The following is a 25,640-nucleotide window of genomic DNA, read 5'->3' on the forward strand; positions in this document are numbered from 1 at the left end:
ATTATCAGATTTTTTCGTTGGGAGTCCATTTATTTGTGTTTTTGGTCAAGTAAAATATGGCCCCATCTGAGTGCAGAGGAAACTGGCAGAGGAGCAGGGAGGGGGTGTTTGGTGTGAGCGCTCTGGGCTTCTGCTGCACAAAAACACTGTTGTAGGGGTAATTTCTGCCCTAAACCTTGTGATAGGACCCTATTTGTTCCATCCCAGAGTATCACTTTAAAGAGTTAAAAATCAAAGAAGCATTCACAACAGTTAGGGGAGGGCGAGTACTGATCGGGCCAGTACCAGCCTTTTTTTAAGGTATCGGTACTAGTGCAGACTGTCAATACCAGCAGACGATTCTCTTGGTGAATACTAGCTGGAGTTCAACACCACAGCAAATATGGGTTAGGTCCTGTCCAGACAACATGAAAGAACCAGGGAGAGTTAACAGTTAAACTTTTTTATTTTTCACTTTAGTTTATCTAAAAAAAATACTTAAGATCTGACAGCTGTTAGTTTTGTTTGGCACTTTTATTATTTTTTAATATTTATTTTTAATCGGTACCTTTGATTACTCAAGTTGGAGTACTCGTTCTGGTATCAGTCTGAAAAAATGTGGTATCGATAGGTATCACTACCAACAGTCGAACAAATATGGCACTGGCCAAAAATAATCAGTCAGAATACTTTAGAAAAAAAAGTGAATATCATTAAATTTTGGTGATCACTGATGCTAAATTTACTATACGTGCCTAGCAGCTTTCTCGCTTCTAGATTCATCTGCCGGATTTTCCTTAAACATGTTAGATTCTGCTCAAACTGTCCTCTTTTGAACATGTTTCCTTCAGTTTCAGCTCACAGTTTGCTCCATCTGTGTCAGCACAGCTCTAAGCTGATTCACAAACCTCACACGGGGATGGTGTTGATTGAATCGACCCTCGGTCTCCCCGCTCTGTGTGTTGGATATGTCACTAATGGTGAATGATTACTAGTAATCGGTGCCACACACAGCCAAAATTTGTGCTCTGGAGTCCCCAGCTGGCCTCATCAAATTAAAATTAAATCCCCTCAGAACGTCTTCCCATGAATTTAGACTCACAGGTTGCTTCATCTGTGTTGGGTCACAGTCTGAAAGCTGGTTTGAGAATATATTTATCACCTTTTCAACTGAAGCCATGAGCTGAAAACATTTTAATATCATATTTATTATCTTTCATGTGAAGCAGTTCCTCCTCCTCCACAGAGCGACTGTCCTCTGCAATCATCATGGGACCACACCAACCTCTTTGAAACCACACACCTGCCAGGTAAAAGCTTACCTCCAACAGTTCAGTTCAGAAACTTCATCATCCTGCTGTTATCACCTTGGGAGAGTCCATGCTGCTGTATGTGGTGTGTGTAACCTTGGGCTTATCTGCAGGCGACATTTCTCTAACTGGTGCTCCAGTACTCAGGTTAAAGCAGCCGCTAAAATCAGAGAAATGTCCCTGGCTGGTATGCCACACAGTTTCTGGGTCAGTGCTCAGCCCTCTGAGGGGCCCACATCCACATGAGCAACAGAGGAAGACAGAGAGCCAGGGTGGAGAGAGAGTGGGTAAGGTATTTATAGAAAAATGGGGCTTCGCTGTACCTTTTCTTGCAAAGAACCATTTCAGGACCAAGTGAGCGTGTCCCAGTTTTCTGATCCTCGCTCAGCTATAGGCTTTGGGCTGAGGCTGAGGCTGGACCGCCTCACCCAGGATGGAGAGGCTGGCTTTCAGAGCCTCACCCCTCTCCTCCAGCCTCCCTCTCCTCAGCTGCGTGCTGCTGGTTCTCTGACTGAGAGCAGAGGGAGCCACTGGCCCGGGGTGACTCACAGATGTGACCCGACAGGTTCACTCAATCCTGTTAGCTGGGTGGAGGCTTCTGGAGGCAGTGAGCTCAGGTGAGGAGCAGCTTGAGGGTGTCGGAGGGCGCTCTTTGGCTGCGTCGACCTCCAGGCCGGGGGTGAAGGGAGGCTGGCTGGAACGTGCCCCGCGGCAAGCCGGGCGAGGATGAGGCGTTTCCTGAGCAGAAAGGGCCGCTTCTCCCTGCGCCAGAGTAAGTCTGGGACCCGGAGTGCCTCCAAAGATTTCTGTAAGTATTTCTCCAAATCCCAGCTTTTTGCTTGCTTCATTTAGTAGAAGTTAGATGAAGAGGAATAATGGAACTGAGGGTTTGTATCTGGGTCGCAGGCTGCAGAGAAGAGGACACAGAAATCTTGATTGTGTAGAAGAGAGGACAAAAATGTGATCTACAGCCCTTTATTTGTGATTTCCCAATCTATTTTAGATCAACAATCAGCCGCAGTTTGATGTTTCCTCTCAGCAAGCTGACAACTTGTGTAGCTCTTTGAATCTGAAAAATGTTTTATTAACTGAGCCACATCTCACTTTCCACACCTAACCCTGTGCTCCACTAAAATCTGATTTGTCTTAGTTTCTGCACTAAAGCAGATCAGACACTGCTACGCTTCTTTGTAAGGTGTCTGAGTCTTCTTTCCTTCGTTCTTTGTTACTTTCCTTCTTCCTGTCTCTAATTAGATCTCTGCTTCTTCTGTCTCTTTGCTTCTGCGTATCTGATCAAGCTCAAATGCAGAGACAGAGAAGTTTGGCTCTGCAGGTTTTATAGATGACTGTGCGGATGTTTTTGTGCTTGCAGTTTGTAGAAGTTCACTTAAGAAGACTTTCTCATATTCCCTTATATTAAAATTCTCTTCTATATTTCACTGTTACACTTTGGCATGCATAATGAAATCTGTCATTTAATATTTTTTTAAATCTAACATAAAAGTAGACTCATTAAAGGTTATTCAGCCTTTTTTTTCTGTAATTAGAAGTAAAATACAAAGATGAAAAGACAGATAAAAAAGAAGAGAAAGTAACACACCATGCACATTATGGCAAAATAATCTACCAGGTAGTACAAGTTCTTTGAGTTTTCAGTTTGGAGTCCAGAAAATGAAATGATTTTGGGATATTTGGTGAGAAAACATGACAATGATGGCTGAAAAATCCCTGTAATGTCCCACATAAATCTGTGGCTGTAGATGAGAGGATATGAAGTGAGCCTGCCGGGACATTTCATGCTGTAGGAGAATGAGGCCAGTGACCAGGGGAAGGCCAGCAGTTCAACATGTGGGCTAGATACTGACAGTCAGAAATAACCTACTTTCACTCAACCAGCAGATAAAAAAATCTACCTTTCATGAAGTGATTTGTGGCCTGGTTTGCGTGTCGTTGTATCTGTGATGTCATTAAAACAGACCTGTGTACCTGCAGCTCTCAGCTCCATTGCTGTGCTGTCCTATTTAAACCAGTGGACCATTTGACCTCCATTCTACAGCTCACACCCTGCTGCTGTCAGAGCTGCTTGCTCCAGATTGAAAACATCGCTGCACGCTCACATGACATGAACACCCAACCTCCCAGTTAAAACCTGTTCCATCGAACCAGAAACCACACTCTGGATGAAACCAACCCCTGCTTTATGAGAGCCCACTGAGCCTCTAATGTAACAGGTTAATTATCTACGTGAATGTGTATTTTAAATGTTTTTCTGTCTGTTCTCTAGACCTCGGCCTACCAGCCACCAATCAGAACTGGCCTGAGGCCTTTGGCTTCAGGTTGGGTGGCACCGGGCCCAGCTACATCCTGTCCGTGGTGGAGGGTAGCAGCGCCTACTTAGCTGGCCTGCAGCCCGGGGACCAGGTGGTGGACATCGAGGGCCAAGATGTGACCAACCTGAGCACGCCAGCGCTCATCGCTTTGGCTCAAACCCTCAAGACGGTCCCGCCAAGCATCGGCGTGGTGTCGAGGGTCGAACAGGTGAGCTGACACAGAGTGGTCAACATTTGTGAAGTCATGCAGATAATTTAGAGTATGTAGTATGTGGTAAAGCTAAAACTAGCAAAAAACAATACTAGAGGTGTCAAAAAATATTGTTACAACAATGTAGCCCTTTACTTTGACCACTGATACCATATCGATACTTCAATTCTTACTATCCTTTTTTTCTGTTAAAATAAAGACTCGTATATTTGCCAAGTTGAATGTTAAATACATCTCCTGCACCTCCACTGCAGTAGATGGTGCTGAAGAGCTACTCCGCTGTATGTTGCTCATAGACTCTATAATGAATATAATCTCAAACTATATTCAATATATCTCAGTTTGATTACATGGTTTTGTTGTGCTGAGTAAACCAGTGTGCTGTAGACACCAGAGTTTCCTTTTTATTTTCTGGGTCAGTTGGTTTAAAGTCGTGTAAATTCCATTCTTACAGTGTAGTAGACAGATAAAATTATATCCATAGAAACTTTTTTACGCAGTATCAGATTTTTTTTTATTTGAAACAATGGTTATCAATTTCACCAACTGGCAACATCTGGCATCCAACAATTTCTTTTCAGGATTAGTTTAATGTCGCAGTAGATTAAAAGACAAACTTGTTGCACTTTCTCTTCTCAAGTTGATTGTAAGTATGTAGCACTCTGTTTGACTTTAACTCCTTTCAAAACAATAAAATAGAAAAGTTATTTTCAATCAAACAGCTTTGTCTTAATTTGTCCTTTAAAGTTTCAATAACATTGTGTGATTTACATAAACAACAGCTCCATTTTTTTCTTAGTTAACTGTGTAGAATATCAGAAAATACCACGATATTGTGATATTGTGATACAACATGATACTATCATATCGTGACCCAAGTATCGTGACGGGTATCATCGTGAGGTTCTTGCAAATATTTACCTCAAACAATTCTACTATAAGCTAAGAAATTGAAAAAATTAATTACACAACAGTTTTTATAATAAAGATGCTATGAGGAGGATCTGTTTGAATTGCGCTCCCTTGCCACCTTGTGGCCTGGAGTGTCCGCACACCATCATAAATTACTTAAGGCAAGGCGTGTGTTTGTTTTGGATTTAAATGGGAATCAGATAAGAACAAATTTCTTTTGCTCAAGACAACTTATAAGGTAAGGTATTTATCAGTACAGTTACATAGCACTACGGCTTGAAACTTGAAAACAAGCAAATGTTGTAGTAGCTGGCTTTATGTAGCACTATCGGCAGCCCAGGGCTCTCTCTATCTGTAGGCTAACGTGACAACAAGTAAACACTGTCAGTTTGTAAGTAGTTTAGTAGCTGTTCATATTTAGTGCAGCTGGCAGCCTGGTGCTCTAAGACATGTCCGTAACATGTAACGTCATTGAATCCTGGTTATGTCCTGTCAGTCATCTACCAATCAGAGCTCATGTAACCTCACTCTTCATTTCTTCATTTTATTCATAGACTCTCAAGCTTGAACAGACCACTGCAGAATAACTACTGACTGTGGGTTGGAATGAACATTAGCACAAACAGTTTAGCTCCTGTGTTAGCCTCTAGTTCGTGCCTTTAGCCGTGCTCTATAACTTTCTTCTGCTCATTTGTCCTTTTTCTGTCTGACAGTTAGGCTCCAGTGTCCACCATCACTACAAAATTAATCACAGAAATCATTTTCAGCAGACAAATGCACAGACATCTGTGTTTTATCTCTTCTCACATAACCTGTAATATTGGTGCTGATAATCTCATTTTAAAGTGTGGATTACGATCAGGCATATTTCTGGAAGGGAGACTTTTTCAAGATCACTGAGAAACTCCTCACAGCTCCTTTAAAATAATCACAATGAAGAAAATTAATCAAAGTTAATGCAAAAACCCCCACAATTAATCGGTTTTAAATTTTTGTTTTAAGACCTAAAATGCTCTGACACTCAGCTCTGTGGTGGTGGAAACAGCAGTTAAGTCAGAATCAGAAAAACTAAATTCATCCCAGGGTTATTACAGACGCAATAAATACACATTTACAACAAAAAAGAATACCATAGTATCAGTACAATTAAACTAAGCAGTAAATGCTGAATAATAGGTATTAATCATGCGCAAAGAAACAGAGAATGAAGTGATGAAATTTGTTGAATATTCATTTTAAATTAATTATAGTAATAATATGATAATAACTATTGTTTCCAGTGTCTCAGCCATTCCTCTTTCTCCTCAGGTTGACATCACTCCAGGCCCAGACGGCCGCTTTGGCTTCACCATCATAGGAGACAGCCCTCTGATGGTGGAGGACTGCATGCCCAACGGTCCAGCCGGGCGCAGCGGCCTCAAGGTTCGAGACTACGTCATGGAGGTCAACGGCATCCCTGTGAAGCACCATGAAACAGCAGCAGCCATGATCAAAGCAGCCCAGGGCCGACCTCTGCGTCTGGGCGTGCTCAGTATGGCCCGGCGACCCAAGCGCCTGAGCAGCAGCATGAGGGTGCTGTCGCAGAGCGGGGACAGCGTGAGGGAGAGCCGCGCCCACAAGGCCATGGAGTTCAACAAGAAAGTAGGTGCCACACAAAAGCATGGTTCTCCAAGAAGATACTCTTTGTATCTTCAGTCTATCTGTTAATCAGTTCCTGTGTCGTCATTTTTACATCAGGTGGAGGAAGTGCTGGGAGAGGAGCCAGATGTGAAGGAACAGCTGTTTGAGGTGCTGAAGCAGTACGCTGCAGAGAGGGACGTGGAGAGCCTGGCTGAGGCGCTGCCTGAAATCCTGATCACAGAGGATCATCAACAGCTGATCGACAGCGTCAGGTAGCCTATCAGACTCACAGATCTGTTTGCATTTGTGCCTCCTTTTTAGAGAGACAAGGGGATTCTGTGGACTGATCTTGACACCAATCCCTCTGTGGTGAAACAGATTTCTCTAAAAGTTGAATGAGGAAGATTTCACTGTGCAGCCAAGTTCTGCAGCAGTGGCGGCTTTGGATGGTTTGGAGTGATTTGGAGTATCAGTCGCTGCTTGTGATGCAGCCAAGACAGGACACTTATCTTCTGCCAGCACTTATGGAGAGAATATGTGAGCTTGTGAGCTTCAAAGATGCACTTGTACTGGTGCCTCCTCTGGCTTTTTTTTGTGAAAAAGTATCATTGTCCTTCCAGGCTAGTGAAACTTGTTCTGGCCATTCTTGTAATTTGGGCCGAAGGATCTGCAAATTAAGGCATTTCATAAACTTTTCATTTCTGGAAATACGGTTGGAAGAAAAAAATTGATTCAAGTACACTGCAAAAACTGAAATCTTATCAAGTGTTTTTGTCTTATTTCAAGTAATAGTTGTCTAAGTATACTCAATATTATTTTCAGTAAAAAAAAATCTTTTTGGACACTCACTTGACCAGTCCAGAAAAGTGACTTATTTCAAGTTGTTTTAACACAAAAATGAGGTCTGAATTGCTTGTAACGAGTGAAAAAAAAAGTACTTGTATTAAAGGTCCCATATTCTGCTCCTTTTCTGCAGTTAAATATGGATCATTGATGTCTTCATGAAATGGTAATAACATGTTTTCTTCCAAAAAGCCAATAAATCAAGCACAGCAGCATTGTTTCCAGGCTCTCATAGCCCCTCTGTTCAGAATGCTCTGATTTAGTGGGCGTGGCCTTCATATGCAAATGAGCCACCGCTGATACCGCCCCGTTCTTTCACGTCACTGAGAGAGGCGCCACGAGCTTCGAGTGCACAATGTTTAGAAAACAGCAAAGCGGATCTGCTCCACAGCACACAGCATTTAAAATACTCACATTTCCAGGGTCCGAGGTTTGTTGGTGGATGGTTGGTAATGCGCCTGGATTCAGGACCAGTCTATTCGCTAGCCCTCTGTTGTACTGTCCAAAGTTGGAAAAGCAGTCGGCCGTGAAGTGACTAGTACACACATGCACAGTTTTACTGAGTGTAGCTGGAACATTTCCTTGATAAATGAACTCTAGACACTTAGTCTTGTCGTCTTCTGAGATGGGAAACTTGTGCATGGAACTATGTGGCTGTTTACAGCCAAAAACAGAGCAGTGATGGCTCTTCAACTTTGGCATTCTCCTCTCCAGCAGCGGGGAGGGGAGTGGGCAAGGAGGGGGTTTGGGGGTATCTGCTCCAGTGGACCAATCAGGTCAGACTTGCTCCTGATTGGTCAAAAAAAGGAAATCGCTGACGTCAGCAAATCCCCAAAATCAGAAACAGCTCATTTTAGGTCAGGATTTTACATTTACAAGTACAAGTTTTGTCATTGAATATCACATTTTGTGGTCTGGGAGGAGAGCCAAAGATCCACAAATTTTACTAAAAGACTTAATAAAGTGATTTTTGCATAATATGGGACCTTTAAGACATTATTCTAATCTTGACAAGCACATTTCTCTTGCCCTGCTGGCAGATTTTTTTGTCTTGTTTTTTTACTTGTTTACTTACAAGCAATTCAGACCTCATTTTTGTCTTTAAATAACTTGAAACAAGACATTTTTCCGGACTGGTCAAGTGAATGTGGCACATATTAAGTCTACAAAGACATTTTTTACTGAAATAAGACAAAGATACTTGGTAAGATTTCATTCATTTTGCAGTGCACAGTCTGGTGTTGAAAAAAAAAACACTAAAAATTGGAAATATCAAGAAATCACAACCTAAATCGAATTGACACCCCACATGAATTTCCTTTCTTATGATTAATATTATACTCAATTCTATTCTAAAATTGTTAAAGAATCGAAACAGGAGAAAAGCACCTCGCACCAGCCCCACTGAAAACTATGAGAGTCAATCTTATTTACACCAAGCAAGACCATTCCACTTACCCAAATATAAACGAAAATTAATCTCAACACAATGGCACATTGTTTGTTCAAAGAAGCTTATTCAGGAAATTAATATTAAGCAGGACTGACTGTTTGAAGTACAACAATGTTGTACTGAAGGGCACTGAGTTATAAACAGATCTGCCATCATTTAGCTTTGCACGACAGATCAGCTGCAGCGATGAGGCAACAACTCTTTGATAGCCTCATAAAATCAATATTGAACATATTTCTCCTCTCAGCATTTCACTATGAAGAGTGGGAGTGTAATTCAATCTAGAAATAAACTTTGACCCGGTGCCAAGCACAGACTTCTGCCCCGGGCTTTTGGAAAGTCACTTTGTTCTCTTTCTCCTCTATCAGGTACACCACACAAGGGTATTATTGGAAATTCTCAGCTGAATATTACATTTCTCCCTCCTCAGCAAGGATTAGAAAACCAAAACCCCAAACCCAATCTGTCTGCACACACTTGCAATACAATTTGTCAGTCCTCCTCCTTTTATCTCTCCTCTCTCTCTGGCGCTCTCTCTGACTTTCTCTCAGCCCGTTTCTTTTTTCCCTCTGTCTTCCTGTCAGCTGTGATGCACTCTTTGATACACGCACTAAATTTTCACTGGGTGCTGTTTATTCCCTCCTCTGCATACAGCTCTTAGCTGCTACAGCCCAGTTTGCTGCTGGTGGTTGAGATATGCACAGGAAAACACAAACGACATGCAGATGCCTCTCCTGCATGCACACACTCCTTGCTTTGAAATTCAATGCTGGAACTAATTATGAACTGCTGCCTCAGGTGAGTATTGAAACCTATTTCTGCATTATAGATTTTAAACCGCTTTAACAGTAACTAGTGATGAAGTTTGGTGTCAAACTGATCTCTAGTATTCATGTGAGGTGGCCGTTGATAGTGATGAAGCTTAAGCATCAACAGTGTCAGTTTTGTGTCATAGAAAAGTGTTTTTATAGTGACTCATTTTTTGAGGAGGAGTCGCTCCAGCTGAGAAACAAAGCTGCTTTAATAGTTTCCTCTGACGTACCTGTGTTTCGCAGGCTTAATATCACATTTCCTTGCTTTAAAAGCTGCCTGCAAGATGCTTTGCAATGTTTGTTTTGCACAGTCACATTAATTATACATTTGTTTCATCAGGAGGACAGAGAGCTGTTGTTTTCCTCACCTTAAGGCAATATGAGTAGCTCACACACTCCCAATTAGAGCCTCTTTACAGCTAAATCAACTTCAAAATGTTGTCTAATGAGCCTGATCTGTGACCTTTACGCTTCAGTACACAGCGTTCCTTTTTCTCTTTATGAATCTGCTCTTGTGTCATGGTGGTGTTACCATAATGGGCCATGTCTGTGCTGAAATGTTTTGCTCCTTTATGCTGGTTAGGCTCTGCAAGTTCCACATGGGGACTGAAGGGTGTGTCTTTCTAGAAAGGACCAGGTGTGATGGAGCTCTGCCTGTTAGGAGCAGAATGTGGTGATCATGTTTCTGCTTTAGGAGCCCCAGGGAGTTTTTCCTCCAGGTTGCCCATTAGCCATGCCTCAGGGTGGTGTTTGTGTGATAGCCGCTGCTGACAGCCAGACATCTCAGGAATCTGTTAAAAATAAAATACCGTTGGAGTTTCTCTCTGCTTAGAAATGTTGGCCTCCAATGATGCTGTTAAATGTGTTTTAAGGCTGCTGGTAACGTTTGTTGTGGGAAATCTAAATCCACAGTCAGACCAGATCACATTAACAGAGAAAAAGTTCTTTATTTTTTAGCAGTTGTTAATATTCCTGTTTTAACATCAAATAATTAAGACAGGTTTTTTCATCCAGTTCATTTCATCAACAAGGCCATTCAAAGTAACTCACATGGCATTTGACAAAAGGACTGTAGAGACATGAAAATGACCATTTAAAAAGACATTGAAACAATCTGTTCAAGTTCTGAGCAGTTAAAATGAAAGTAACAGAGATAAAAAAAAACTAAAATACAATACCACTGTTTTAAAAAAAGAAGTGTAATAGTCAGAAAAAGGTTAGATTTGATATTATCTGAACCACACACAAAGGGGGTTTCATCAGATTCATCTGGAACAGATGTCCACACTTTGCATTAAATTAATCCTAATGTGGAAATCAGCTGATTAACTTCCACTGCCTCTGTGGCTGAAAGAAAATGTGTAGAAGATTATTTGACAGTTTGCCATCAAATTTGACTTTAATATTGATATAAGCCCAAACTAAACTAATCTAAACTAAACTAAACTTATCTAAACTAAAATAAACTAAACTGAATTAAATCAAACCAAATTGGACTGAAATAACACTAAACTAAAGTAATATAACCTAAACTGAACTAAACTAACCTAATTAAACTAACCTAATTAAACTAAACTATATTAAACTAAACTAAATGAAATCAAACCAAATTGAGCTGAAATTAAACTAGACACAATTAACTTAACTAAACTAAAATAAAATGAAATAAAATAAAATAAAATAAAATAAAATAAAATAAACCAAATTAAACTAAACTGGGCTTAACTAAGTCATGGCTTAAGTAATTTAAAAACTAAACTTCAATAAACTTACCTAAAATTACTTAACTTAATTAAACTTAATATACTAACCTAAACTGAACTAAACCAAATTAATCAAAACCAAACTAAACTAACCTAATTAAACTAAACTATATTAAACTAAACTAAATTAAATCAAACGAAATTGGGCTGAAATTAAACTAGACATAATTAACCAAACTAAACTAAACTAAACTAAACTAAACTAAACTAAACTAAACTAAAGTAAAATGAAATAAAATAAAATAAAATAAACCAAATTAAACTAAACTGGGCTTAACTTAGTTAAGGCTTCACTAACTAAAAAAAAAAATGTAATAAACTAAACTAAAATTACTTAACTAAACTTGACTTAGTTAAACCAAAAATATACTAAACTAAACTAAACTAAACTAAACTAAACCAAACCAAACCTGACCACTGAGCCATAGCTCGGCCATTGGGACTTGGTTTGGCAACCAGAGGGTTGCTGGTGCATATGCACGTACGGATGAGATTGGTAATATGGCTGGAGAGGTGTCAGTACAATATGGTGAATGCTGTTGAGTTGCCTTTGAGCAAGGAACCAAACCCCAACTACTCAGGTGCACGCTGGTGGTGCAGCTTCCTCACTCAGCGCTCTCCATCAGTGCATGCTTCTATGTGCGTGTGTGTGTGTGTGTGTGTGTGTGTGTGTGTGTGTGTGTGTGTGTGTGTGTGTGTGTGTGTGTGTGTGTGGAATGATTCAGAATAAAAATATTGAATTTCTCTTTTTATAAAGTATATCTCCTTTATCCAAACTAAACTAAACTAAGCCGAAAAAAAGATGTCCAAACAAAACAAACAAACAAACCACACTAAACAACAATTACTATCCAGCCTTAGCTGCATTTGCTTAGTGCTAGTTATCAAATGCTAGCATCTGAACTGTGAACTTTAACCTGAACATTACTGAATATTAGCACAGTCACAGTCATGATAAGCGTGTTTGTTTGACGGTAGTTAAATTCAGCGTTATGCCTGACTTCAACCTCACTGACCCTCTGCTTCCACTTCTCTGAGATAAAGTTTCAGGAAACACGTAGCAGCTGGTTTCTCTAAAACTTATAATTAAAGTGACTTGAACAGTTATCAGTCTTACTTTCTGGCTGGAACACCAACCACAAACTATGAGATGACTAAAAACAAAAATGTATCACATAGGAAAGGTCAGGCTAACTTGAAAAATCAGAAAAACATAAACAGAATGAACAGCGAAACTGCATGCAATGGGTGATAGTCATGATGCGTATACGATAACAGTTAATGATGTTTCTGTAAAACGGCAACCTTAAGTGACTTTCCTCTCAGTTTCTCAGCTTGAAGGGCATCACTGTGGACAGATTCTTATGTTTACTCCACTGTTGGTGCACTCGAGCTTTACACTTCATCAGATTTTTTTTTAAAAATATTAAAATTAATTGAACATATCATTTTTTTCTCCACTAAGTTTTATCTCTGGGGGCAATTCTATCCTTTTCTCTAGTTTTCTTGAGATAACTTCTTTCTTCTTGCATAGACTGCACCTCATCCCATTTCCACCAATAAATGTGCACTTAGAGGTGTACCCCACCTCCCCCCAATTTTCCTGGCGTTGCCATCTAGTGGTCACTGGATTCAGTGCTGTCTTCTGAGGTGTGGAGAATCAATTTGTCTGCTACTGAAGCTAAATCAATCTCCTTTATCCACTTGCTGTCTGCTCCTCCTATTTCTGTCTCTCCCTCTGTCTCAATCACCGTCACTTTTCTGTGTCAGCCACTCGGTCACACCACCACACTCCTGTGAAAACTCTCCCAGCAGCCCACCTCAGTCTCACAGTGAGGGGTCAGAGGATGTGGTCGTGGTTATCAGCTGAGTCTTCATGTGTGTAAAAACTTGACCAGCTTGGCCGCTGTGGGCTCAGTCTGCCTCTGTCCCCTCTCTGGTTTGCCTCGATCTCCCAGAGGACGTGTTCTATTTTTATGCAGCCTCTTTCTTTTAATAAATTCTCTTTTAGGTTTCTGAAGCACTTGCCAGTGTCGATTCTTGTACGACTTTAAAACGCAGGGATTAGGGAGTGCTTCAACACTTGAAAGTCTTGCTAAGGATTTAGTATCTGGGGTGTCAGTAGAAAATCTTGGAACACCTATTAGCTCTTTTGTTCCTGCTGTTCTGTGGTGTTATGCTAATTGAATGTAATTTTGGTGAACTGTATCTGTGTATAGACTTCAAAGATGTGAATTAATTACACTGATGCTCACACTAAAACTAAAGCTGCAGGGTAGAATTTTTGTTGAATGTAAAAATGAGTCTTCTACAAATGTTTAATGAATCGTTCGAGCTGTTTTGAGCGAGAACTGTTTGACGACATCAGGAGAATTGATGTCAGACAAGTTTTGCGTGTTCACTTATTCACATTACAGCTTCCGACACACACACTCACACTCTTTGTGCTGACCTGCCTATGGAAATCCTCAGAGGCTCTCCTCTCCCCTCCACTCCTCTCCTCTCTCCTTCCTTACTTACTCCTCTGTTCATCTCATTCTTTCCTTTCTCTTCCCACTGAGGGAAGAAGAGGTTTGTCACTCACTACCTCCTACAGCTGAGTGACGGATGACTTGGTGACAAGGATTATCCTTCAGTTTTGACTGAGAAGACTCCTCCGTTGGTGACCTTGACCCTGGCTTCACCGAAGGGCACAAAATATGGGAAGAAAGGATGAGAAGTGGCCTGAACATGAAGATGGAGAACAGCTGATGATGCTGCCTGAGGTTCCCCTGGAGGTGTGGAAGGGCGTGAAACAAATCTGCCCTTACACTTTACTCCCTCCTCTTTCCTTCTTCCTCTTTCTTCGCTTGACTGCTCCAGGAGACTCCAGCGAGCGTTTTTGAGATCCAGGGACACCATCCTCTTCTTCTCCTTTACCTCTTTGCGTGAGAGTTTGTTTGCTCAAACTAGATGGGGACTCACCGAGATCGAGGAGAAGCATTTGCATTGCCTAACTGAGCTCAGACACCTCGTCAAAAGCCCCAAAGAGCCATGGGAAGGGATAGGACACTTTCCAGACACTTTCGGTAGGAAACTTTTCCTTTCATCATCTCAGGAGTGTGTTGTGTTGTTTGTGCTGACTGAAGTTGCTGGAATATTGTTGCGCGTCTGCGTTTAGTGCGTTTGTCATCAAAGTTTGAGCTGACTTTTTTGTTTTTCACACTTTTTTGTCAGTATGCAAAACACAAAAAATGTGTCCTGCCTCTGTGTTTTAGCATCAGCGTGACAAGAAAACAGATTTTTACAACTCTGCTCTTACTCATATTCTTGTCTCGTGAAGTTCTGGTTTCTTAAGAGCTGTGATTTAACCAGGAGTGTTTTAAGCTTTGCCTCCTGTTTGCATATTCATGTATTGTCCCAGCTGTCAGATTGTCAGATCAGAAGTGGGTCTGATAATAATTGTTCTAGTGATGAGTTTCCCAGCTGATTGCAATTGTCATTCATCCCTCTGTGAGCTGTGTCCCTGATCCACCCCTCCTTTAGACCTAATTATAGACTTCTTTCGCCCTCATTGTAATTGAGGGCATCCCGAGGCCTACATCCAACTTCAGCTGTGGAAAGCTGTAAAGTTTTCTCACAGTTTGTTTGGAAATGCCTTGACTCAGACCTTAACATGGCAAATGTGTTGGAAGAAAGGTGTAGTTGATAAAAAAAAAAGTACAGCTAAGCCTTGTAATGGTCATAAATGCGTGTTACACAGTGGGGAAAATAAGTATTGAAAGTATTGAGACTCAGCTTAAACTTAGTGGAGAAGCCTTTGTTTGCAATGACAGCTTCCAGAAGCTTCTTGTATGTTTGAACTAAGTGACCACACTGCTCAGGTGTGATTTTGGCCCATTCCTCTGCACAGATTGTCTTTAAATCTGGAATATTCTTTGGTGCCCCCTGGTGAACCCTTTTCTTTACTTCTTTCCACAAATGTTCAATTGGATTGAAGTCAGGTGATTGACTAGGCCATTCTAACAGATTGATTTTCTTTTTTTGAAACCATTTGAGAGTCAACTTTGCCGTGTGCTTTGGATCGTTGTCCTGCTGGAAGGTCCAGCCACGTCTCATCTTCATCATCCTGGTGGATGGCAGCAGATTCATATCAAGAATTCCCCCATACATGGCTCCATTCATTGCTCCATCAATTATATGAAGTTTGCCAACACCATGAGATGAGAAACAACCCCATGCCATGATGCTTCCACCTCCAAACTTCACAGTTGGTGTAGTGGTTTTTGGGTGATGTGCAGTGTCATTTTTCCTCCAAACACGGTTGTAGTATGACAGTCAAAAAGTTCAATTTTGGTCTCATCTGACCAGACTACATTCTCCCAGTATTCTACAGGTTTGTCAAGATGCTGTTTAGCAAACTTTAAACCAGCTTCGACATGCCTTTTCTTGAGGGATGGAGTCTTGTGGGCTGAGCGTCCACAGAGACCATGGCGGTGGAGTGCATTGCCTATTGTTTTCTCTGTAACAATTATACCTGCTGCCCCAAAGTCTTTCTGGAGCACTCTCAGGATGGTCCTTAGCTCGTTGAATACTCCTCTGACTATCTTTCTGACTCCCTGGTCAGTAACCTTGCAAGGAGCTCCTGTGTGTGGCCTGTTGATGGTAAGGTGGTGCTTTTTCCACTTGTGAATAATGGCCCCAATGGTGCTGACTGGAATATTCAGGTGCTTTGATATAAGTCGGTAACCAGTTCCATTCTGATGCTGAGCAACAATCAGGTTGGAAATGTCTTCAGAGAGCTCTTTGCCTTTACCCATCATGAGGTGTGCCGTATTAAACTGCTCGGTGAAAACAAACTTTTTTGTAGGACCATCAATTTGCTGTAGCCCAGCTGATGTTGCTTTGCACTAATTGGAAGTTCAAGTAATAATTACTGACAGATTTCAGGTGGTATGGTGCATTTCCTTGCCAAAGTATACAGCCTTTATCGTACGTAAGTCCACATAATCATTATTTATGGATTTAAACGTTGTGATTTCTTTTCATGTGTGGATTATTTGAGTTCATACCAATGTCTGGTTGAAATTTCTTTTGAATTGCAGCTTTGGAAAAAAAATGTAATGGGGAAAAAGTTTACATCAATACTCATTTCAATACTTATTTTCTCCACTGTATGTCCCTGTTCTGTACAGATTTCCCTGTCCACCGTGTGTTCGAGCCACCACGGTGATGTATGAGTGTTGTGTGGGAAAGTTCTCTGGCCTACATAGCCACAGAGTGCAGACTAAACTGCTTCATTCCCAAAAGCGACACGACCCTGGCCTAGAAAGAGCTCCACTTCCACTCTTCTCTCTTCTTTTTTCATTTGTTATACTTGTATCTACGCATCTACCTTTCTAATATCTTACTTGTCTTCACATCACTTCATCACTTGTGACGACTTGTCAGTCTGTCAGCGTCTTCGCCACCCTGTTCTTATTTCTCTGTCTCACTCGCTGTAACTCTCTGTTGGCAAAGTTTACAAAGGTTCAGATAGATTTCTTTCTTCTGTTGTCGTTTTAAATCTCTAACCGTTGTTGTCACAGCTCTACTTTCTGTACAAAACCAAGTCCTGGGAAAGCTGTTCAAAGCAGCCTGGCTTCAAAGGCGAACATGTCGCAGATCCTGGAGGAAATGCTGTTTTTTTCTTTTGCAGCATAGATACATCCTGCCCTTAATCACAGACACCTACATACACTGTTTCCCTTCAGCTTCATTAATATGGATGCCTCCGTAAACAGATGCTACAGTATTTTTTAAAGTCCTTCTCCTTCTTTCTCCTTTGGTGTCTGGGGAGACACTTTCACAATTTTTACAAACAAATGCTAATTTACACATCAATTCCACACATGTATTTATAGTTGAGTGGACCATAGTGACACATTTCACACTCCACTCTTCAGCTTGAACAAAAGAAGAAAGGGTGATGTTTTCAAAGTTTTAAACCTATGAAACTATTACTTTTTTTTCCCTTTTTACTCCAAACAAAAATAGGTCTGTTTTTTTTTAAGCAGTAAACACAAGACACATCTTCTTCTACAGTGCAGGGCTAAGATCTGGGCTGTGTTTTCTGTTTGCCTGTTCATTTTTTCTTAGTTATGTTGTGGTAGAGGTAGAAGCAAAACAATGAGCAGAATTTTTTAGAAAATAAGGAGGACCCAGTATTGATCCCTGTGGAACACCACTCATTAGCTAGCTGCCCAATTCTCTCAAAATAGAGTCAAGTTAATCAATAATGCAAAGCGAAGTATGTATTTTAACTGATATATTTTGACACCTGGTTTAATAGCTTTCATGTCATAATTCTCAAGTATCACTGGAAATATCTGACGACAACTTCGATTTAGCTTAGCTTTGGCTTGTCACATTAACCTATTTATACTATGTTCATACACTGATGGCAAAGGATGCTACACTAGGTGACCAGCAATTCATTTACAAACTGTGAGCAGTTTGGAGTGCAGTAACTTGCCCAAGGACACATTGGCATGTGGTATTAAAAGCTGGGATCAAACCACTAACCTACAATTGACAGCAAACCTGCTCTACCCCTGAGCCGCAACTGCCCCCTCAATTATTATAAGTATTTTGAAAGAAATGCCAATGAACGTACTTAAGTAGGAATTATTGTGTCTCCACAATTAGGACAGCACTCATGGATGTAGAGCCAGAGTTGCACATGGACAGTTGTTAAGTTAATGTAATGTGTGAGCAGATAAGCTCTGGTGGTGACTGACTACATTTGCAGGCATTTATCAAAAGGGTAACACCATACATGATATAATTAATGGATGCGGTCTTCGCAGCGTCACCTGGCTGTTTCTGGAACTGATTTTTTAAGCAAATCAGCTGGTGCAGCCATATTGGAAGTAGAGTGGGGTTTGAATTTCCACACTGAAAGCTATAGGGTGCCTGTCTGTCATGTGACCTGAGCTGCGGGCAATGTTGCGATGTTAATATCTTCAAATCTACCAAGTTTGAAACAGATTCTAACCCTTGTACGGTGTGTTGATAGTAAAATTAGTGATTCAGATGAGGGACTTTTTATGTACCAGGCCGTAAATACACTTACTTCCGCTGTGAAAAAAGCTTATTTTGGCTTGGTGTGTATGTGACTTCCGGTACTCCCAGAGCCAGCCTCAAGCTCACACTCGAGAAACAGCAGATTTTAACACTTCCGCTCTGTCTTATATTTTTAAGCGAGAGGTTGCTGCTTGGAAAACATGGACCAACCAAAACTAGATTCACATCCAGAAAACTTAATAAATCCCCCATGGGGAAATTAGTGTGGAGCAGCTCATACACATGAGAAAGGAACACCAACAAAACAAGTTGACATACCAGAAACAAATGACCTACACAAGAAGTTAAAAAGATAGAATTATAAATAAGACAGGAGACAATGATACTGGACATGATTAAAAGTTGACTATGACACAGCGGTTAACCCAGGACTTACACTGTATGACAGTGATGTGTGTGAATGACTCCACTGAGTGAAAGGCAGGAGATAAACTGTCCTGTTGCTGTTTGGTGCTGTAACGCTTGCAAATCTTTTCTGTTATGGAACATGGAAATGGAAATAAAAGCCGCGTTTCCACAAAGCAGACCGGTTCGGTTCGTCATGGTACGGCGCGCATTTTGTGGCGTTTCCACTGACTTATCCCGGGACAGATCCCTAAAAACCAAGACGAGCTGGCCTTCTTTTTTGGGACCCTTCCCTATGGGTGCCAGACTGAACAGATCCACTCTCGGAAGGTGGAGCTACACACTGCAGATCGTTGATTGGTCAAAAGAATAGTCACTTACCCCAACAGTGGCTGCATTTCTCCTGGCAGCACACAGTCTTCTCTGAAACAAAGCTTGATTGCACTTAGTATCAAAGAGCTACATGACAATCACAGAGAGGACGAAATGCTGCATGTCTTCCATTTATGCCCCTTATTTACTGTGTCGCGATTTTCTTCTTTCTTGGATTTATTAGCGGGGTACACTGTGTCGGACTGCTACGGCATCACGCTATTGTTTAACAGCTGCAGCTTTTGGCATATATGCCGCCTACCACTAGAGGGCACAGTTTTGCTGTGGAAATGCAAACGGGATCAGGCTTACAGGGAAAGTTCAGTTTTTTTGAAGTGGGGTTGTATGAGCTCAATGTGACCACTACGGACATTAGATACAGTAGAAAGTCGTCTCCTCTCTTTCAGTAAGACACAAACTGTAATCGATGGTGACGAGGAAATAGACGCTAACAGGGAGAGACGGTACCTAATTCAAAGGCTATTTTCTCTGCCTACAAGAACTAAAATCAAAAAGTAATACCACAGTTTAAGAGTACGCGACATAAAATGTTTTTAAGTGCATTAAGTCTAGGGAAATATATACATTCATCCGGACCTAACTAACCTGTCATGTATCCTTCCGCACAGCGCTAGTGCGCTCCGTCCCCCCTCCTCCTCTCAGCTGTAGGGAATGTAAACAAGCTATGCTTCAGGCGCCGGTTGTAGCCTCGTGTTAGTTTGATCAAGTATCGTAATTCTTTTGTTTGTACTCTAAGGATTGTGAGGCAGCGTAGGAAATTCAAAATGAGTGACTATGACAGTGATGATGAAGTTCCATTCACTTTGGAACCAAAAGGATACCTGTATGAACCGGAGCACACAGAGCTGCTATAGATGGAGACTGAAAGGAATACAGAGAAAACATCCACTGACACTGGACATCAAGACAGAGTCTGAAATACTCAGTGGTGTAAATGTCTGAGCTGTGACTCAATGCCCACGGATGCTGAGTGTTACTGCTGTCACGAGTGGAGCTTGGTTACAGACACTCTTCAGGATTTGTCTGAGGACACTGCTGGCTCTCAAACCGTCTGTATAACTCATTACACAGATTTCCCTGCTCTTCTAAATTCTGGAGTGTCCTGTAACAACAACAACAACAACAACAGTTGTGGGAGCAGTAACACTCAGCATCTTGATGTCCGGTGTCCGCGGATGTTTCCTCTGTATTCCTTTCAGTCTCCATCTGTAGCAGCTCCTCTTCTGTGTACTCCGGTTCATACAGGTATCCTTTTGGTTCCAAAGTGAATAGAACTTCATTGTCGCTGTCATAGTCACTCATTTTGAATTTCCTGCGCTGCCTCACAATCCTTAGAGTACAAACAAAAGAATTAAGATACTTGATCAAACTTACACGAGGCTACAACCAGCGCCTGAAGCATAGCTTGTTTACATTCCCTACAGCTGAAAGGAGGAGGGGGGACGGAGCGCACTAGCACTGCGCGGAAGGATACATGACCAGTTAGTTAGGTCCGGATAAATGTTGAGATTTCCAAAGACTTAATGCACTTAAAAAATATTTTATGTAGCGTACTCTTAAGCTGTGGTATTACATTTTTTTATTTTAGTTCTTGTAGGCAGAGAAAATAGCCTTTGAATTTGGTACGGTTTTTCCATGTTAGCGTCTATTTCCTCGCCACCATCGATTAAAGTTTGTGTCTTACTGAGGGAGAGGAGACAACTTTCTACTGTATCTAATGTCCTTAGTGGTCACATAGAGCTCATACAACCCCACTTCAAAAAAACTGAACTATCCCTTTAACCATACCAAACTGTGCCAAACCGTACTGAACTGACCCGGACTGCTTGGTGGAAACACGGCTAAAGTTTGTTTTGCTGCAGTTGGATGATGCAAAGCTGAAAGTCTGTGTTGAGGAAACAGTTACAGACTTAAATGAGTATCCATAACAACATCTTATATCAAACCAATTGTCAACAAGTGCAGTGTATATCTCAAGATATTTTTGAAAACAGAAGTGCCCTACAAAAATTATGTCAAGAATGAATGAATGAAATTACAAACAGTGCAAAAGTTAAAGCTACCATCAGACGGTCTTTGGACGTACAGTCATCATAGGTTTTAGTGCTTCACTGTGAAGATATTCTGGTCATCTGGAGTTAAAGCCATTATTTTTTAATGTATACTTGTATTTTTTGAGAGTGTGTCTGCTTGCAAAAGTTTGCAAACTATTGAGTCAGAATTTTGTCTGTGTAAAAAATCTGCAGAGAGAAAAAGACTCTTTGCCTATCCTGATTGTGAAATATTGGTTCAGAGGTAGCTCGGCTCAGGCGTCACTCTTAATTCAAACCCAAAATTCACTCTTGGTTTTTGTGAAACTACCAAGCAAAGAATCATCTAAGCCATTGCTTCCTAACAATGTTCCCAAATGCACCTACAAAGAGAGTGTGACACCTTTGAAGACGAAAAAACCACACAGCTGAGTCTCGTCCTCAACAGTCGCGTTTGAGTCAGGAGTTGCGCTGTGCATCTGGATGTACGCTGGAGCTGGTGCACTCAGCAAAACAAAAGCTCTCTTTTCTCCTCTCCTCTCAGCGGAGGCACCCAGGAGATTCATGTTGCAGACAGAGAATGAGAGAGGCTTGTGTTGAGGATGGAGGCAGCCACGTTTTGAAGGTGGGATGGGAAGATAAGCAAAAGAGAAAAGGGACAAATGAGGTGGTGTGTGTATGGAGGTTTGCTTGTGTATGTGTGTGCAGAAATGTGTGAGAAGAGGAAGAAATGGGGGGGAGGCGGTGTCCTATATATTTAAAGGAAACACACAACATGAAACACATCTCAAAGCAGAGTTTATGGCCATGCTTCCTCCATTACTGGGTCATTTCTGTTGCTATGTTATGTAATTGTCTTGTTCTTGCAGATAATTGGCCAAAATACACCCCATGCAGCTGGCAGCACTGAAACAAACATGTTTAATGGGAGTAGAGATCTCAAAAACTCAGGGAAATCAAACGTAGATGTCAGGTTGGAGTGTAAACAAAAGAGGCTGCTTTCTTTTTGACAGAGCAGGAGAAGCAGAATTTGACCAAATGAGCATATTAACCCTTCATTTTAGGGCATGTTGCACAAAAAGGGTGCAAAGAAAATATCACAGATTATTGTCTGGGATAGAGAAGAGAACAAGGCATTAGTGGTTGATTATGGGAGGGGAAACTAACACTATTTGGGGGAGTGGAGCACTTTCTCCCAGAGGTGGCTCCTTCTCCTTTTTCACATATTAGCTGTGAGCTGTGACTGAAGCTTAACACTCTTACCTGCAGCTGTGAGTGCGATAGGACCACACATATGCAGCTCCTCTCTTTCCTCTTTCACACACACACACACACACACACACAAACTAAATGGATCTGTTCCTTCCACCTGCCTCAGCCCTCCCTGGAGACGATCTGGACCGCTTTGTTTTTGAACCAATTAAGTGAAACCAGGAGCTGGAACAAAACACAGAACAAGAATCCCTCTGTTTTTGTGTACACTTTGGACCATGCAGGCTTTGGGAGATTAGGATGTGGAGTTTTGGATTTTCTCTGGATTTTCTCTGGAATGCGTCTCATGTGATTTTGTTGTGTGCTTTCTGTAAAGCTTCTGTTGCTGTCCTCTGATGTAAAGAAACAGGCTTCGTCTTTGATTTGGATTCCACAATGTTTGCCAGGATCTTCATTCCCAAGAAGCACCGGGAGCGTTTTGACGAGGTGGTCTCCCAGAGCCTGATGAGCAGGATCAAAGGGCGGAGCTTCAGTGACCCCAGCCGGAGCCACCTTCGCCGCAGCAGGAGCGAGGACCACCCTGAGCGCCTCCTTGTCTCCACCCGAGCCAGTTCAGTGCCACGCACCCACGCAGAGGAGGGTGTGGCGCCCCCAGCACGCGGCATGCGCAAGACCACCTCCCTCATAGCTGGGCACTCCAGCGGCACCACCACCAACTGCAGGTCTGTTCCCAGTTTGAAGCAGCGGGCTGTAACTTTCTTTGCTTATTCTGTTATTTTTGGTGCCTTAACTTTTATTCCTCACCAGTCACACTCTGAAAGATTTCAAAGCAAAGTCTTTTCCTTAAATAACATCCTCCCCCTCCTCATGTCCCATCAAGTTATAGAAACTGCTGTGACAGGTTTTCGTGTAGGCATGAAATTTATGTGAGTTCAGACCAGCGAACACTAAATGAGGGATAGACCCTGCAGCAGAAGAGCCGGTGGGACGCTCATGCTGGTTTTTCTGACTCTCATCACACACTGTCAGCTTTATGAAAGAATGCCAGTTTGCTACATGTACAAATAACAAAATCCTCATCAAATTTAAAAACACACTCACATAAACATTACAATTACAGACATCCCGGCATTATTTATTTGAAATGTGATAATTTGACTCAAGAGACCGCTCATTTCCTCTATTGCTCTGCCATGTGAGGATGTTACATGACTCCCCTGGGATGCACTGTCCATATTTAAGCAGGGCTGTTAATGCAGGATGTGAAACTAAAGCAGTAAGCTGAATATAGATATCTGCACGAAGGGTGCAGTTGATGTCTGCCAGGATGGACAGAGGTGTTAGGAGTTAAACAACACCTGGGTTATCAGTCCATACCTATGGTTATCAATAAAAAATGTATTCTTCTACTATTAGTTTTGCACAGCTTCAGCTTCAAAAGTTAACACATACAAATATCACATATAAAATGTTGATTAAAACAGATGAACAGAAAGTTTTTAAAAGTCTTTATTTGGTTGAAATTGGTGCAAAAACAACTTATGAAATGTCAAGACTGAAACATTGTACTTTTTTGTAAAACATATGTTATGCTAATTTTAGTTTGGATGCCACAGTACAGTTCAAGGAGGTTGAGAAATGAGTTTACCTTTGTGTATCCTTTTCACACAAAAGGATACACAAAAGGATTCACAACACACTATAGACATTTAAAAACCAACTGGACCCTTCTCTAGAGTTTTTAAATTTAAAATGTCCCATTTTTGCCAGATTTTGCCAGAGGGGCCGATTTTTGGCATTCTGGGGCATATCGGTATTGGCCTTTTTTTTAATCCGACAGCCAATATGAAACCCATTCAAAACTGTGTTGTTGTGGCTCTGATGTTTCTCTGCACAGAATTTCTCCCTGCCCACTCTATGGAAGCCCTAGATGGTCATTTAAAATCAGTCATGTAAAACCAAACAGAAAATTAATTCAACTGCATTAAATGCCCTTAAAAGGCAGCACAAACTCAACTGTCCAGTTTCATTGCAGTTACATAGAAATTTTGGAAATTTATATTTACTGTAGAAAACTTTAGCAATTTATTTTTTAAGTTTTCATTTAACTTTATAAAACATGCTGCTAAGCCTGGGAGCTGTTTAATAAACATATGCCTGAAGGCATTAAATGCAGTTAATCGTTGGAGTTTGTATTATTCAAAATTTTTTACGCCAATATTTTCACTTTGCGAATGAATATCGGCTTCAAATATCGGTATCGGCCCCAAGAAATCCATTTTGGTCTATCTCTATGCCAGATACAGGATTTCTTCTTATCAAAAAATGAGGAAATCGCCACAAACAAGAGGGATGCACAGCTACTTCTGAAACATAAAAATGAGAATGTAATGTAGATCATGAAATCCTTACATTCTGATAAACTGTCCACTGAGAAACTTTATTTTTAAAACAAAGTTTACGTAGGTTCATGCAAGACACAGAAATCACTCAACCACAGCTCGTGTACGGTGATAAGGCGGTGTATTTGAACACACCTCCACTCTCACCTATCCCTGCTACTCTTATGCTAACCAGACTTTACTGTTGTTAGTATCACCTCCTCCACCCTAGACTACTCCTACACTGCACACATCTGAAGTCTTACTGAGTGCTTTTGTCTTATTTTCAGTAGGAAATGTCTTTTTACACTTGATATGAGCCACTTTCACCTGACCAGTCCAGAAAAATGACTTGTTTCAAGTTATTTAAAGACAAAATATGGTCTAAATTGCTTGTAACAAAAATAAATCTGTCAGTAAAACAAGAAAATTTTGTTCAAAAATTTGCTTGAACCTAGAATAATGTCTTAATCTAAGTAACTTTTTTGCTTGTTCCATTGTCAGATTTTCTTTTACTTGTTACAGGCGATTTAGTTGTTATTTTTGTCTTTGATTAACTTGAATCAAGACATTTGTCTAGATTTGTCAGATGAATGTGTCTCAGATTAAATCTATAAGGGCATTTTCTACTGAAAATAAGACAAAAACACTTGATATGATTTCATTTTTTGTATAAGTATCAGGATATTTTGTTTTACAATATCTAAATTGGGTTTCTTTGTTATTATTATTATTTTAATTTAAATTCCCTATTTTATCCTTTGTTTATGAGCTGGGTTGAAAAACAGTTACAGCTTTTCTTCAGCAGAGAACAAAATGCTTTTCTCTGACTCACATGACGTGAATTTTGGGGGAAAATATAGCTCCTGGTATAATCTGTAGACATCATCATTTAAGTTCAACTTTTTCCCATGGTCTGGTGTTAAAAAAAATGAAATATCA

At 40.9% G+C, this 25,640-nt stretch overlaps 1 protein-coding gene across 5 annotated transcripts in view; it reads left to right on the forward strand.

The window, feature by feature from the left end:
* Window positions 1–1,669: 1,669 nt before the first annotated feature.
* Window positions 1,670–25,640, forward strand: part of grid2ipa (glutamate receptor, ionotropic, delta 2 (Grid2) interacting protein, a) — a 47,232-nt gene continuing 23,261 nt past the window's right edge. For 3 of the 5 annotated variants that reach the window (XM_074696941.1, XM_074696942.1, XM_074696943.1), the window contains exons 1-5: window positions 1,670–2,097; window positions 3,574–3,827; window positions 6,051–6,383; window positions 6,480–6,634; window positions 22,764–23,039. In XM_074696941.1, coding sequence (XP_074553042.1) covers window positions 2,016–2,097; window positions 3,574–3,827; window positions 6,051–6,383; window positions 6,480–6,634; window positions 22,764–23,039 — 1,100 coding nt within the window. In that variant the 5' untranslated portion in view covers window positions 1,670–2,015. Of the gene's footprint in view, window positions 2,098–3,573; window positions 3,828–6,050; window positions 6,384–6,479; window positions 6,635–9,313; window positions 9,457–13,795; window positions 14,302–22,763; window positions 23,040–25,640 lie in introns of those variants that run through there. The other 2 variants (XM_074696945.1, XM_074696944.1) reach the window with 2 other exon arrangements.

Source organism: Halichoeres trimaculatus, unplaced genomic scaffold, assembly GCF_033239565.1.
Source record: "Halichoeres trimaculatus isolate MK-OKI-2021-1 unplaced genomic scaffold, fHalTri1.1 fHalTri1_scaffold_20, whole genome shotgun sequence".
NCBI lineage: Eukaryota > Metazoa > Chordata > Actinopteri > Labriformes > Labridae > Halichoeres > Halichoeres trimaculatus.